This window comes from Cucurbita pepo, unplaced genomic scaffold (assembly GCF_002806865.2).
Source record: "Cucurbita pepo subsp. pepo cultivar mu-cu-16 unplaced genomic scaffold, ASM280686v2 Cp4.1_scaffold000318, whole genome shotgun sequence".
In the NCBI taxonomy this organism is placed as follows: Eukaryota; Viridiplantae; Streptophyta; class Magnoliopsida; order Cucurbitales; family Cucurbitaceae; genus Cucurbita; species Cucurbita pepo.
The window spans coordinates 18,242-33,173 of NW_019646565.1; the positions used below are offsets into that span (position 1 = coordinate 18,242).

At 35.7% G+C, this 14,932-nt stretch overlaps 1 protein-coding gene and 1 long non-coding RNA gene across 2 annotated transcripts; both read left to right on the forward strand.

Moving 5' to 3' along the window:
• On the forward strand, nt 1-617 carry LOC111784985. Its single transcript, XR_002813611.1, has 2 exons — nt 1-203; nt 322-617. It is a non-coding gene; the product is annotated as an uncharacterized LOC111784985 (long non-coding RNA).
• A 3,843-nt stretch (nt 618-4,460) lies between these two features.
• Nucleotides 4,461-12,026, forward strand: LOC111784982 (beta-galactosidase 8-like). The gene is made up of 20 exons (XM_023665478.1): nt 4,461-4,584; nt 4,834-5,010; nt 5,101-5,196; nt 5,462-5,574; nt 5,713-5,779; nt 5,879-5,971; nt 6,215-6,358; nt 6,499-6,587; nt 6,694-6,799; nt 6,918-7,005; nt 7,254-7,372; nt 8,378-8,539; nt 8,723-8,925; nt 9,031-9,140; nt 9,246-9,355; nt 9,502-9,615; nt 9,813-9,914; nt 10,930-11,138; nt 11,215-11,548; nt 11,635-12,026. Exons 2-20 carry the CDS (start codon nt 4,843-4,845, stop codon nt 11,740-11,742), a joined length of 2,535 nt encoding a protein of 844 aa, XP_023521246.1. The 5' UTR covers nt 4,461-4,584; nt 4,834-4,842; the 3' UTR covers nt 11,743-12,026.
• The last annotated feature ends 2,906 nt before the right edge of the window (nt 12,027-14,932 follow it).

Sequence of the window (14,932 nt, forward strand, 5' to 3'; positions counted from 1 at the left end):
CGCAGTAGAGAAAAAGCTAATTGTGTCATTGTCATTTCTCTGGTTGTGTTAGCAACTCACAAACTTGGTGATTGTTCGTGGATTTCTTGACTAGATTGCAAACAATAGCTCGGTGTGTTGCCACCTCCATATTGTTAGTTTCTGCTTTGCTATGGCAAAACGCTCTTCTCTAGTGTTCTTCCCTCGTAATCACACCATTGAAGGTATGTGTTCTCTTTCGTAGGTACGTCATTCCAGATGGTTGATTTTTCTTACTAGAGTGTTTTTTCCATACCACCTTCGTAACACCACCGAATACTCCATCGTCTTCTCTATTGCTAGTTTTTGCACATCACTGTCCTAATCGGGTCTCACCAATATAAATCCCCGTGAATGGAGAGGGGGAACGCCTATAGAGACGCAGGTTGTGCGAAGAGGAAGAAACGGTCTAGTTCATAGTTGGTTCAAGGATTCAATATCTTCGTACAATGTACATTGGTGCAAGTTTTAGTATTTTGAGTTAGGAGATAATTTCTTGTTTAGAACGAGATACTTGCTCTTCGTTAATAATAGATTAAGGTAAGCATTCTAATCCTTGATTATACTTTATGTTTATACAATAAAGTTTGTTTCTCAAAGACGTGACATTAATTGTAAGGCTTAAAACTAGATTCATCTCATGAAAGACATAATATTTTTTACACGAAATTTGTAATAATTACCTATCAAGGGTAAGAGTTAATTGCACCAGTAGGGCATAGATTGGTTGTCTCATGTTTTGGTTCTAATCATAGGCCAGTAGGTTAGGGTTTTGGTTTTACGAACTACAAGCTGGTTGGTCATATTTTGGGCCTAATCACGGTGGGATGAAAGTCCTATATTGGTTAATTTAGGGAATGATCATGGGTTTATAATCAAATAATACTATCTCCATTGGTTTTAGACCTTTTCGAGAAGTCCAAAGCAAAGTCATGAGAGCTTATACTCAAAGTGGACAGTATCATACCATTGTGGAGAGTCATGTTCGTCTAACAATCACAAGGTGGTCGATCAGTGCTTGCCAGTTTGGATAGAGGCATATGCTAGTTGTTCTATCTCGAGCAAGCTAATAGGTCGATTGGTCCCTTTTGAAGGGTAAGGACGTGCAAGGGTCATGGCATGGAAGGAATGCTAGCTACTATGAGAGATTGTTCTCATGCTCGATCACACTTTCACTATCACATTATTAAGTATATTTACTTTGAAGGGTCCTAAACCGAGATATTTATTTTTTAATTTCAGGTTTATTCGTTTTAAAAATGACGTCAATATACATTTAATAACTAACTTAAGTGGAACCGTTACACGGAAAAATCTCACCAATAACTCAACCAAATTAAGAAGTTTGTTGGAAAATATAACTCATGAGATTAATTATATACTTCTGTATTTTTTAAAATAAATTAAATTAATAAAGGTGGGGGAATTGTGTGGTATCGAGTGCATGATATTTACAGAATACACCTCATGCTGATTGGACCACCGTCTGTCGGGCCCACCGTAGAATCTTTACCGACAAAAATAAAAGAAAAAAGAAAAAAGACGCAGGTTGTGCGAAGAGGAAGAAACGGTCTAGTTCATAGTTGGTTCAAGGATTCAATATCTTCGTACAATGTACATTGGTGCAAGTTTTAGTATTTTGAGATAGGAGATAATTTCTTGTTTAGAACGAGATACTTGCTCTTCGTTAATAATAGATTAAGGTAAGCATTCTAATCCTTGATTATACTTTATGTTTATACAATAAAGTTTGTTTCTCAAAGACGTGACATTAATTGTAAGGCTTAAAACTAGATTCATCTCATGAAAGACATAATATTTTTTACACGAAATTTGTAATAATTACCTATCAAGGGTAAGAGTTAATTGCACCAGTAGGGCATAGATTGGTTGTCTCATGTTTTGGTTCTAATCATAGGCCAGTAGGTTAGGGTTTTGGTTTTACGAACTACAAGCTGGTTGGTCATATTTTGGGCCTAATCACGGTGGGATGAAAGTCCTATATTGGTTAATTTAGGGAATGATCATGGGTTTATAATCAAATAATACTATCTCCATTGGTTTTAGACCTTTTCGAGAAGTCCAAAGCAAAGTCATGAGAGCTTATACTCAAAGTGGACAGTATCATACCATTGTGGAGAGTCATGTTCGTCTAACAATCACAAGGTGGTCGATCAGTGCTTGCCAGTTTGGATAGAGGCATATGCTAGTTGTTCTATCTCGAGCAAGCTAATAGGTCGATTGGTCCCTTTTGAAGGGTAAGGACGTGCAAGGGTCATGGCATGGAAGGAATGCTAGCTACTATGAGAGATTGTTCTCATGCTCGATCACACTTTCACTATCACATTATTAAGTATATTTACTTTGAAGGGTCCTAAACCGAGATATTTATTTTTTAATTTCAGGTTTATTCGTTTTAAAAATGACGTCAATATACATTTAATAACTAACTTAAGTGGAACCGTTACACGGAAAAATCTCACCAATAACTCAACCAAATTAAGAAGTTTGTTGGAAAATATAACTCATGAGATTAATTATATACTTCTGTATTTTTTAAAATAAATTAAATTAATAAAGGTGGGGGAATTGTGTGGTATCGAGTGCATGATATTTACAGAATACACCTCATGCTGATTGGACCACCGTCTGTCGGGCCCACCGTAGAATCTTTACCGACAAAAATAAAAGAAAAAAGAAAAAAGAAAATTACACATAATTTTTTATTTTGTACGGACACGACCGAAAATCAAGACCCGCACATGTGAACTGGTCTCTCAATTCCTATTCAGATAGGACATGAGAAATTACCAATACGAACATAGCTCAGTTAAAATTATTAGAAGTGTTCGTGAGTTAAATTAGATTAATTTGGTTCTTTTTTTTTTAGATCTAATCAAATTGTTCGAATCGTAAATTTTTTTAACTTTAACGGCACTTGTTAAATAATAAACTCAATTTACATAAATTTTTATTTATTTGAACCAAACTCAATCAAAACCGTACGGATTGGATTGGATTGATCGAATTTTTCGAGTCACATGCGATTTTGTTTGCACCTAACAACCCTCTTCTGAGCCTCCTGTAATCTGTCCACTCTCAACTGTTTGTGAGAGTTTATTCTTATAAAAGTCGAGGGCAAACTCAGATAGAACACAACTATATAATTTTCATCACTTACGGACAGATCTCTTCCTTCAATAACTGAGTGTGAGATTTTGTTTGCACCTAACAATCCTTTTCTAGGTCTCCCATAATGTATCCACTCTCGATTGCTTGTGAGAGTTTTCTTTGACGAAGGTCAAGAGCAAAGCCAAATAGAGCACAACTACATAATTTTCATCACGTATATACAAATCTCTTCCTTCTATAACGAATACGGGATTTTTTTTTTCATCTAACAATTCTCTTTTGGACCTCCCGTGATCTGTCCACTTTCGACTGCTTGAAGAGTTCCGTGTTATGAGATCCAGAGCAAAGTCAGATAGAGCACACACAATAGATTGTGCTATGTTTACTCGACCCGATGATGCTACTCGTTTTTTCTTTTCTTTTCCTTCTCTTTTTCTTCCTTCTAGAAAAGCATGTTCTTTTCAATTGTCCTTTTTTTTTCTTTTTTTCTTTATTTTTATTTTTCATTTATTATTGAATATTACTTTATTGTAAAAATTTAGTATTTGAGTTTTTTTTTTTAATTATTAAATAAAAATTTAAAAATATTTCATTCATATGTCGATTTTTTTTAGGATAAATCGATTTAATTTCATTAAAATATCACTATCGAATTAATGTCGATGAAAACAACATTAAAAATATCAATAAATATTTCGAAATTGAAAATTAAAAAAATATATATTTAAATTAATAAATAAACCTTCTACCTTTTTCAATGAGTAAATATTTGGTGTAGGTCGATTTTTTTAGGATAAGTCGATTTATCTTTTTTGTCGATATTAATTCAATGAAAATGTAAAAATATAGATGTCGATGAAAATATAGTACTCGAAAAAAAATGTAACGATTCATACCTAAAATTCAGAATCCGGATTCGATACCTAATGACCCGACATGCCCATGCATCTTCTATGTTAGGAGGTCAACCATTAGGATAAGGATTCGGAATTCAGATTTAGAACCTCACGACTCCAACGTTCACCTGCGACACGGTGACGTTAGAGGAAATCATATTTTATTTATAAAATAAATAAATAAATAAATAAATAAAACTAAAAACTAAAAACATACATAGGTTGAGAAATCTCTCCCCTATAAATAAGCATGCAAAGTTATAGTTTCATCCATTCTTACGCAAAGCCACGTGGCAGAAATCGAGCAGTAAGCGGACCACCAAATTCCATAGAGTCGCTCGCACTGGATTCTCCCTCTGAGCAGTACTGTTCGTTTCTTCTATGACAGTAAGTAATCCAGGCGGCAACGTTCAGTTAGAGATTATTACAAAATACCGAGTGAGACCAAAATCCAGTTACAGTAGAGAGAGAAACGAGAACAAGAGCGAGAACGAGAAGAGGTGATTTGCATCGGCTACGAACTTCAAAGCATCAACTGGTAGCGTGTTTCCTTTCTCTCTAGATTAGTTTGCTTCACGCTAATGCTAATCTCTGTTTTTTTCTATGGTTTCTGTTCTTCCTTATACTAATCGGCGAAGCAATATTTTCTATTGATGAAACTGTTTAGTGTGTGTGTTTGTTAATGGAAGTGGAAGCTAGTTCAGAAATGGAAATTTATGTTTGTTGGTGATGTATATGTACTTCTGGATTTTGTTCTCTTTGTGAAATTCTTCTTGTTTTGGATTAGATTTTAGCAATGAGGGGAGTTCGATTTGCGGTTGTGGTTGTTTTGGTAGTTTTTGGTGTTTTAGACTCGTTTTCGCTTGCTGCGAATGTGACGTACGATCATCGGGCGTTGGTGATTGATGGCGAACGGAGAGTGTTGGTTTCTGGATCCATTCACTATCCTCGCAGCACTCCTGAGGTTTGTCTCCTTTATTTTTGACACTTTGAAGTTGTTCTTGCTCTGAGGATTTTTATATCTGAATCCGGTCGTGGTTTCTGGAATTTGCAGATGTGGCCGGGCCTTATTCAGAAATCTAAGGATGGAGGTTTGGATGTAATTGAAACTTATGTTTTCTGGAATCTACATGAACCGGTTCGAAACCAGGTACTTTTTTTGCGATTTATCGATACAAGAGCTACGTCTTGGTTCCTAGGAATTCGTTTCGTTGGATTAGATGATAATCGAGAGATCTGTTTACTTTTGAGTTGTGTTTTTAGTCTCTTGAAAAAGCTCAATGCGATGGATGGAACCTACCTTTTGTTATCATCTTTTCCGTCTTCTTACACTTTCTCGCCTGCCAAACAGTGGACAGTTATTGTTCATTTTTATATGATTAATATATAAAATGTTGCGCTTTCTTAATCAACAGTATGACTTCGAGGGAAGAAACGATTTAGTTAAATTCATAAAGCTGGTAGGAGCTGCTGGTCTATATGTACATGTACGAATTGGTCCTTATGTGTGCGCGGAATGGAATTACGGGTGCGTTTATTCTCAAATCGTTAGCTTCTTTCCATTTCCGTTCTCTCTGGGTTTTCTTTTACCCTTCTCCTTTCGTGCAACGCCAATAACATCTTTCTATTTCACTTACTTCCTCAAAACTGTTTGATGTAAAAACAGAGGATTTCCAGTTTGGTTGCATTTCATACCTGGCATTGAGTTCCGAACAGATAATGAACCATTCAAGGTTAGTTATTACTTTCGCATTTCGGTACTCTGCTTTTTGCTGCGCCAGTGATTTTGTTTATCCACATACTAAGAAATCAGTACCTATGGTTTTGGATAGGCTGAAATGAAGCGATTTACGGCCAAGATTGTTGATGTATTGAAGCAGGAGAAACTATATGCATCCCAGGGCGGACCAGTTATTTTATCTCAGGTGGATTTCATGTATTTTGTTCAATTTCTCCCTTCCCCCCTTTCCATTTGAACAGAAATGGAAGTATATATAATATATACATATTTCCAATCACAATTTCTGGTTTTTGCTCACACATGTTCTGTGACGGTGTCTCAGCATATATGAATAATAATGACAAACCATTATTACTTGAACCACTGTTTATCTGGAGTGAAAGTATGTTGAAGGTTAATAAAATGGCTGCTTTTCTTCTATAAACAGATTGAAAATGAATATGGAAACATTCAGTCTCATTATGGGTCTGCTGCTAAATCCTATGTCCAATGGGCCGCAACCATGGCTACGTCTTTGAACACGGGAGTTCCTTGGGTTATGTGCAACCAACCTGATGCCCCCGATCCTATTGTGAGAAATCTTTCCTTGTCTTGACCATNCTTGTAAATTGAACACCGTCTAGCTATAAATTACAACTACGTCAATTTTTAATTGAATATAAACTAACCTTATTTTTTATAATTTTCCCGTGCTTGTCATTTGACTTGCAGATTAACACATGCAATGGATTTTACTGTGATCAATTCACTCCAAATTCTAAGAATAAGCCCAAAATGTGGACTGAGAACTGGAGTGGATGGTAGACTGTCCATTTACTGATTCCAGCAATTTTTCATTGCATTAATGTGACTTTTTAGTTACTCCCGAGTCAATTTACCTTCACAATTTAGATTATTTTATCCTAGGTTTCTTTCATTTGGTGGAGCCTCGCCATACAGACCCGTGGAAGATCTTGCATTTGCTGTGGCACGCTTTTACCAAAATGGTGGAACTTTCCAGAATTACTACATGGTACTCACTTGTGAAGTACTCATTGTGGTTGACAGAATAATTCAATTATTTACGCTTCCTCGAAAAGAATGAGCCCGTGATTCATGGTCTCAGTTTTGCTTTATTTTCTCTTATACAGTACCATGGTGGGACAAACTTTGGCAGGACTACTGGTGGACCGTTTATTGCTACTAGTTATGATTATGATGCCCCTATAGATGAGTATGGTATGGTTTCTGTCTATTAAAAATTCACTAGTCTTTCGGGCTTCTTATTCCTTAATTGATTGGTTATAATGATCCGAATATCTTCTCAGCACTTGCAATTATAATTTGAAATTTTGTGTAAAGAATGAAGATGGTTGTTGAACTTATAGTCAGGCTGTGAATTTCAATCATGATATGAATATACATACGATCATCCAAATTCATTACAACCTACGTCTCTTTTACACGATCGTTCTTCTATTGCACAGGATTGGTAAGGCAACCTAAGTGGGGTCACTTGAGGGAAGTCCATAAAGCTATAAAGATGTGCGAAAATGCATTAGTGAGCACAGAACCCGCAGTTAGTTCTCTTGGTCAAAACTTGGAGGTTGGTTATTCCCATTACCGTTTATTCCTGTTAAGAGTGGACAGATTCTGTTTTTTCTCTAATTCCATGTAGAATTCATTATAAGTACGAAAGAGAACTATATCAGTGCGCCTAAGCATAGTAATGTGAAGACGCTATTACAATTGCCTGAGACCATAGCTTAACTTAGCATAACTATATCCCTTTGATCGAATGGACGTAAAGCAGTGCCTATTTGTTCTCGATCATCCCCTACTCTTACGGCAAGCATTATGGGCTCTCTGGTACACTCCCTGAAATACAGTAATTAGTTGTCATTTAACCATCCTAGGAGATTTGACTTAAAGTAATGGTAGTATTTTTTTAATGTTATGTTCGTTCAATTTCTCTATTAATGGTCTGGATTTGAACTCATTAGACGTATATTCTAGCTAATTTGGCCCAAAATCATCTATAAAACCACTTTAAAGTTTTTTGTCCCTTTTCTGGGATATAATTGTAATTGCAGCCACGTTCATAACAAAACTTTCAAGTTTTGAAAAGAGGAATAAAAGTTGTAACAAAACTTATAACTATCTATAGGATCAAGAAAAAACTTCAGAAGTTGTTTGGCTAGTCATATCACACCAGTGGTGGGATTGTGCAGTAAAAATGTCTTCTCTTTTCATCTTAGAATTATCAAAAGCTTATCCAATAGATTAATTGGTGATGAAATGCACAAGTTTAGTTTGGATTCCTTTTAGTAGGGAAAAGAATTATAATTTGACGTCATATACGAAAGAGCTATTATTTCTGGCTTTAGTTTAACATGCAACCTCGCGAAAATATTCACCAAAATGTATGATAAAGAAAGTCAGAAAACCTACTCGTAGAAATTGCCAAGATAGGAAAAGTTGTCCCAATCACAATTGTAAAATGGTGCTCTAACCTTCAATGATCAAATTCCTTCGTGTACTTTGCTTTCAATAAATTAAGATGCTAAAAGACGGGTTATAAGATGTTATTGTCTGTACTTTTTAATTTCAGGCGACAGTTTATAAGTCCGGTTCTCTATGTTCTGCTTTCCTGGCTAACGTGAATACCCAATCTGATGCGACCGTGACTTTCAATGGTAACTCATATCATTTGCCAGCATGGTCCGTTAGCATCTTGCCAGACTGCAAGAATGTGGTGCTCAATACTGCAAAGGTTACTGTTTTCTTCCCAGAAAATGTATTTATAGTCTGGTTGAAACTAAAATTCTATCTATCTTTGTGACCTATGTTTTGGTGCTCTGGCCAAGTGATAAAAATTTCTTTTCAATTCTATTTCTCTTTTATTTTCTGTTAGCCGAATAGTTGCATAAATGAAGTGTACCTCATTTTGTGACAGATTAATTCGGTAACAATGAGGTCATCTTTTTCAAACCAACCTTTGAAAGTTGATGTTAGTGCTTCTGAAGCATTCGACTCCGGTTGGAGTTGGATAGAGGAACCAGTAGGTATCTCAAAGAATAATTCTTTTGCGAAACTTGGACTTTCAGAGCAAATAAATACTACAGCAGATAAAAGCGATTACTTGTGGTACTCCTTAAGGTATATATTATATTGATTATCAAATCTTCAGTTTCTTTATTTTAATGGACTGCTAACCAATTTCTTAAAATAATTTTGTCAACTTTTGCTACTGCTATTTGGCAGCACTGATATAAAAGGTGACGAACCTTTCCTTGAAAATGGATCTGAAACAGTCCTCCATGTGGATTCCCTTGGCCATGCTCTACATGTTTTCATTAATGGAAAACTGGCAGGTGATTGGAATTAATTATTTGTATCGATGCATTTCAATGGCTTTATAATCGTTCCTGCATTGTTCCAATGGCTGCTTTATGGGTGCTGTTTGAATCGCTTAATAGGAAGTGGAAGAGGTAGTGGTGATAATTCTAAGGTTTCTTTGGAGATCCCCATCACAATGGTACCTGGGAGAAATACAATTGACCTCCTGAGTTTGACAGTAGGACTTCAGGTTCTGCTCCACTTTATAAAATTCGTTTGCTTGCATCTTAAAATCTTATAGCAATGCGAATTTCTTTTGTTGGATGGAAAGCTATAATATTTTTAGTGTGATACAAAATATTTTCAACTGACCAAGTCTGTAATGCAATCTATCAGAATTATGGAGCATTTTTTGAGAAGAGAGGTGCAGGGGTCACTGGTCCGGTAAAACTGGAAAGCCAAAAAAATAGCATCACTGTTGATCTCTCTTCGGGACAGTGGACGTATCAGGTTGCTTTCTTCAAACATCCTGGAGTTGAATTGTCTTTATATTATCTAATCCAAAAAGAGGGGAAAAAGAAAAGAAAAGAATTAAGTCATTATACGATGGTTTAGTTTTTTTTTTTTTTTTTTTTTTTTTTTTNTTTAGTTTCTTTCATACGCTTGGATGTTATAATTTCACCTTTCTTTTGTTTTTGTCATGGCAGATTGGACTTAAAGGTGAAGATTTAGGTCTGTCGAGTGGCAGTTCTTCACAATGGCTTTCACAACCTAGCTTGCCTAAGAATAAACCTTTGACTTGGTACAAGGTACGGTTATTTCATGTATGAAGCAATAAGAATATGAAAATTATGGGAGTGGGTTCCTATTACAGAATGTATGAAGCAATAATTTTTTGGAAAATGAGGAGAAAAGCATTCATTAGAATTTGCTTTAACTTGGAAGAGTATCTTTAAACAAAACTTAGGTGTGATGCTTATGACTTGTGAAATATTAAACCTGTTTAATTTTGTGATAAGGCTCGAAGATACTTCTTATACAAGTTTAATATGGTCTTGATGTTGTTCTGCTAAGACATTTGCATCCATTTTAACATTTTATCATTTTATCATCTTATCAAGTATGCATTAGAATTTGCTATAGCTTGGAAGAGTTGTAAGAGTTGAAGCCCACCGCTAGCAGATATTGTCCTCTTTGGGCTTTCCCTTTCGAGCTTCCTCTCAAGGTTTTAAAACGCGTCTCCTAGGGAGAGGTTTCCACACCCTTATAAAAATGTTTTATTCCCCTCTCCAACCGATGTGGAATCTCACAATCCACCCCCCTTCGAGGCCCAGCGTCCATGCTAGCACTCGTTCCCTTCTCCAATCAATGTGGGACCCCCAATCCACCCCCCTCGGGGCCCAACATTCTTGTTGGCACCACCGCCTTGTATCCAACCCCCTTCAGGGCTCAGCCTCCTCGCTGGCACATCGCTCGGTGTCTAGCTCTAACACCATTTGTAACAGCTCAAGCCCACCACTACCAGATATTGTCCTCTTTCGGCTTTCTCTTCTGAACTTCCTCTCAAGGTTTTAAAACATGTCAGCTAAGGAGAGGTTTCCATACCGTTATATTATAAAGAATGATTCGTTCCCTTTTCCAACCGAGGTGGGATCTCACAAAGAGTGTCTTGATTTTTTGTGTGTGCCCATTATTTCTAATCTTTGCTCTACTTAAAGGGAATCCATCTTACAATTACTTCCAAGAGGGGAGAAAAAACAAAGTACTTTTAGATTGAGCTATTGGCTTTCTTGACACTGACAAGTGCAGTATCTGTTGATTCAGACCACATTTGATGCCCCTGCTGGTAGCGACCCAGTTGCTCTAGACTTCACAGGGTTTGGAAAAGGTGAGGCATGGATAAACGGACAAAGCATTGGCCGTTATTGGCCATCTTATACTGCCTCCGGTCAATGTACTGCATCTTGCAATTACAAAGGAGCCTATAGCGCAAACAAATGCCTTAAAAACTGTGGCAAACCATCACAAACATTGTAAGTTGTCACAACTTGAGGCTAAGGCTTCCGAATTATTTCCAAAGTCCTTATATCTCATCTTCCTGACTCTCAGATACCATGTGCCGCGATCATGGTTGAAGCCAACCGGCAACACCTTAGTACTTTTCGAGGAAATTGGCAGCGACCCGACTCGATTGTCGTTTGCATCGAAACAGATCGAATCTTTGTGTTCTCATGTATCTGAGTCTCACCCACCACCTATAGATATGTGGAGCTCTGACTCAAACATACAGAAAACAGGACCTGTACTCTCTCTAGAGTGCCCATCACCCAATCAGGTCATTTCTTCCATAAAATTTGCAAGTTTTGGCACTCCTCATGGAACTTGTGGGAGCTTTAGCCACGGCCAATGCAGCAGCCAAAATGCACTCTCCATTGTACAAAAGGTCTTATATTTATTTCCTGATATAATGATTTTTCTGTGCATATGTAGAATTGGATTTTACTGATTGATGCTTACTTATCAACACAGGCTTGCATTGGATCAAAAAGTTGTAGCGTTCAAGTTTCGATTGAAGCGTTGGGCGATCCTTGTAGAGGAAAAACAAAGAGCTTAGCTGTGGAAGCCTCTTGTCACTAACGAGGTACCAACTATACCTAATACTGCTCTTCATTGGGTAAATTTGAAACGTTATGTCTAATTCCTTCTATAAGTAGAGGAATAGAGACAACTAAAAGAAAAAAAAAAAAATAGTAAAAGGAGTAAGAAAGAACAGGAAAAATGATCACAATTTGGTGCATTATTTCTTGCAGAAGGTAAATAAATGCCATCAAACTTGATCAATCTGTATTAACAATAAAGGTGACTTATGGGGAGACACTGAAATCTCTTAAATTCTAATGGAGATTTATATGCTTCTGAAATTTTGGCCTTCTGCTTTCTATCTGTACATATTATTATTATTATTATTAGGTTAAGTTATAAGTATTAGGATAATTAGGTGAACTTGTCTGTTTTTGTGTTTAATAAATTTTTGACAAATTTAAAATTGGTAAAAGTATTGCTCTAAATTTTGTCTATGAAATCTGGAATGTTTTTGCACTTCAAAAGTTAGACTGATATAAAACTGCAACTTAGAATTTAACTGGAGAAAAAAATTCTAGATCTCGAAGTTCTTACGGTAATAAAAATATTAAATTATAAATTTAATTCTTAACCTTTCAAGTTTGTGTTTAAAAAGTTTGAACCTTAAAAAATGTCGAACCTTAGAAAATGTGCTTAGTTCTTTATTTGGTCAAAGTCTTCAAAATGACACGATCTATCTTAGTTACGATCGGAGACAGATCGGGACGAGCTGCATCCTATTAAGATTTATATCTTTTAGTTAGGGCGGAAAGCTACCTATCTTCTTCTGTCCTTATCTTCAATGCTAAATTCCTGAAGTGACTTTGAAACATCAACATCATCAAATACGGCTACTGAAACTGCTACTTCCGAATCCCTGTGATGAACTGTATATAAAAATCATTCCCATTCATGCAAATCAAATAACAGACTCTTAAAAAATAAGATTTCATAGCTCACTCAAGATTCAGACCGAGTTGCTTATAGATCACGTGGTAAAATATTAATATTTTCAATTAACGAATTTATACGAAGATATTAAGTATTATGATATCCCACTCACAAATTATAAAGTTGGTCGTATCAAAGTATTATCAAGATAAGATGCGCATCTCAATATGTAACGGTTTTTGTTTGTTTCTTATTCTAACTTGCTACCTCTCTAAATCCACAATGCTTAGTTTAGGTTGCTTTGAATTGTTTCCATTCTACTAAATTATGGACACTATCTTCATTGGTTTGAGGTAGTTCGGAAAAGTCAAAAGCTAAGTCACTAGAGCTTATGTTCAAAATGAACAAGATCATACTAATCTTACTTTTGTCTTAATTTAGTCATGTTAATGAAATCTTCAAGTGTCTAGAACAAGGATGTTGTGAGCTTAGAAGGTATAGTCATAGAGAAGATTTGTGATAGATCTCAATTGGACATATAAATGGTTGTTAAGAGGGGGCTCAATAGTGCATTTTGTTCGAGGTCTCCAAAGGAGTTGTCAAGGGAGGTTCAATGATATGTTTTATTCGATGGGAGGATGGCTAGGAATTGTTGGAGCCCTGCATTGGCTAATTAAAGAGAAGATCATGAGTATATAAGTAAGAAAAACAATCTCTATTAATATGATGATTGGAGAAAGGTGCTCGAGATTTAAAGATAAAGTCTGGGAGATCTTCAAGGTATACGGAGAACAATATGTGGTGGGCTACCCACAATCGGATTAGATTTTTTTTTTTTTAGGTTGAGTTGAATTTTTGGAATATCGAAAATTGGTTGAGTTCCCGAGTTAGAACTTCTTTGGTCTAGTTGACTCAACCAACTCGAATATAGAGTTCACAATTCAACTCAACTCAACCCAACTCAACTCTACCCCATTATTAAGATTAAAAATATTTAACATTTTTAACGGTGGTAACTTATGAAACTCCGATATTTGAGTTTTATGAAATTTTAGTTATTAAAGTAACATGTACGATGGATAAGTATAAATTTTTTAAATAATTAAAAAATTGGATAATCTCACGTCCCAACCCAATTAAAAAATAGAGGGTCGGGTTGAATTGTAAACTCTATATAAGTCATTCGAGTCACTAAACTTTTTCATTCCCTTGTTTTGACGTGGGGAACAACCCTCACACAAGCACCACTTTGTTCGAGGTGGACTGAGAAAATGACTTTCGTTTTCCCTCTTTGTTCTTGCAGCCATTCTTAACGAGCCCCCGAGCCTTCTCTATGTCACCTTCCTCATAGAAGTCACCTAATTAACTCCTAAGGCCGAATTCTATCTAAAACAAGTTCTCACGAGTTTCAAACTTAAAACGTACTTTGATGATTTGTTTTGCATGTGTACTTGTTCAAGTTGATATGTTTCTTTAATTAATACTACAATATTTTGATAATCTATTTTTAAAATTTGGATTTATACACCATAACACAAACGGATATTAAAATTGGTAAAACACACGACGGCCGTTACTAAATACTTTGTAGAAACTATAAAACGTTTGACAATTTTTCATGACATCCAATATTGGTTAGAGGGGGAAACGAAGCATTCCTTATATGCGTGTGGAAACTTTTTCCTAGTAAACGTGTTTTAAAACTGCGAGGCTCACAACGATATGTTATGGGCAAAAACAGACAATAGAGAGTTTTGGGCTATTACAAATGGTATTAGAGTCAGACATCAAACAGTGTGCCAGATGACGTTGGTCCCTAAGCGGGTGGATTGTGAGATACCATATCAGTTATAGGAGAATGAAGCATTCCTTGTAAAGGTGTGAAAACCTCTCTCTAGCCTATACGTTTTAAAACGGTAAGGCTCAAAGTAGACAAAAACCTCTCTCTAGCCTATACGTTTTAAAACTGTAAGGCTCAAAGTAGACAATATCTATTAGCGGTGAATTTAAACTAGTACAACTTTTACTGTGTAAGCTCAAAATGTGCTGCAACAATGAAGATCCTAAAAAATAATCTATATATATATATATTTCTCTCAATAATTCACAAATATATATTTTTTTTTTCCTCCATTATTACCTTTTCTCTAAGTGTATCAAAGAATCTTATTCTTTGAAAAATATGTAAATGAATCTTCAAATTCTTTATATATATATATATATATATGAAAGTAAATATAAAGAATATGATTTTTCTTGTGAGAGAAATTAAAAATAAAAAGAAAAAGAAAAAGAAAAAAGAAAGCTTTAGAGG

Bases quoted from the DNA above. Each gene is read 5' to 3' on its own strand.
- LOC111784982 (XM_023665478.1), top strand. From the start codon at position 4,843: ATGAGGGGAGTTCGATTTGCGGTTGTGGTTGTTTTGGTAGTTTTTGGT. The intron at 6,359-6,498 runs GTGAGAAATCTT...TTTGACTTGCAG, and splicing joins CTGATGCCCCCGATCCTATT to ATTAACACATGCAATGGATT. The intron at 8,926-9,030 runs GTATATATTATA...GCTATTTGGCAG, and splicing joins TACTTGTGGTACTCCTTAAG to CACTGATATAAAAGGTGACG.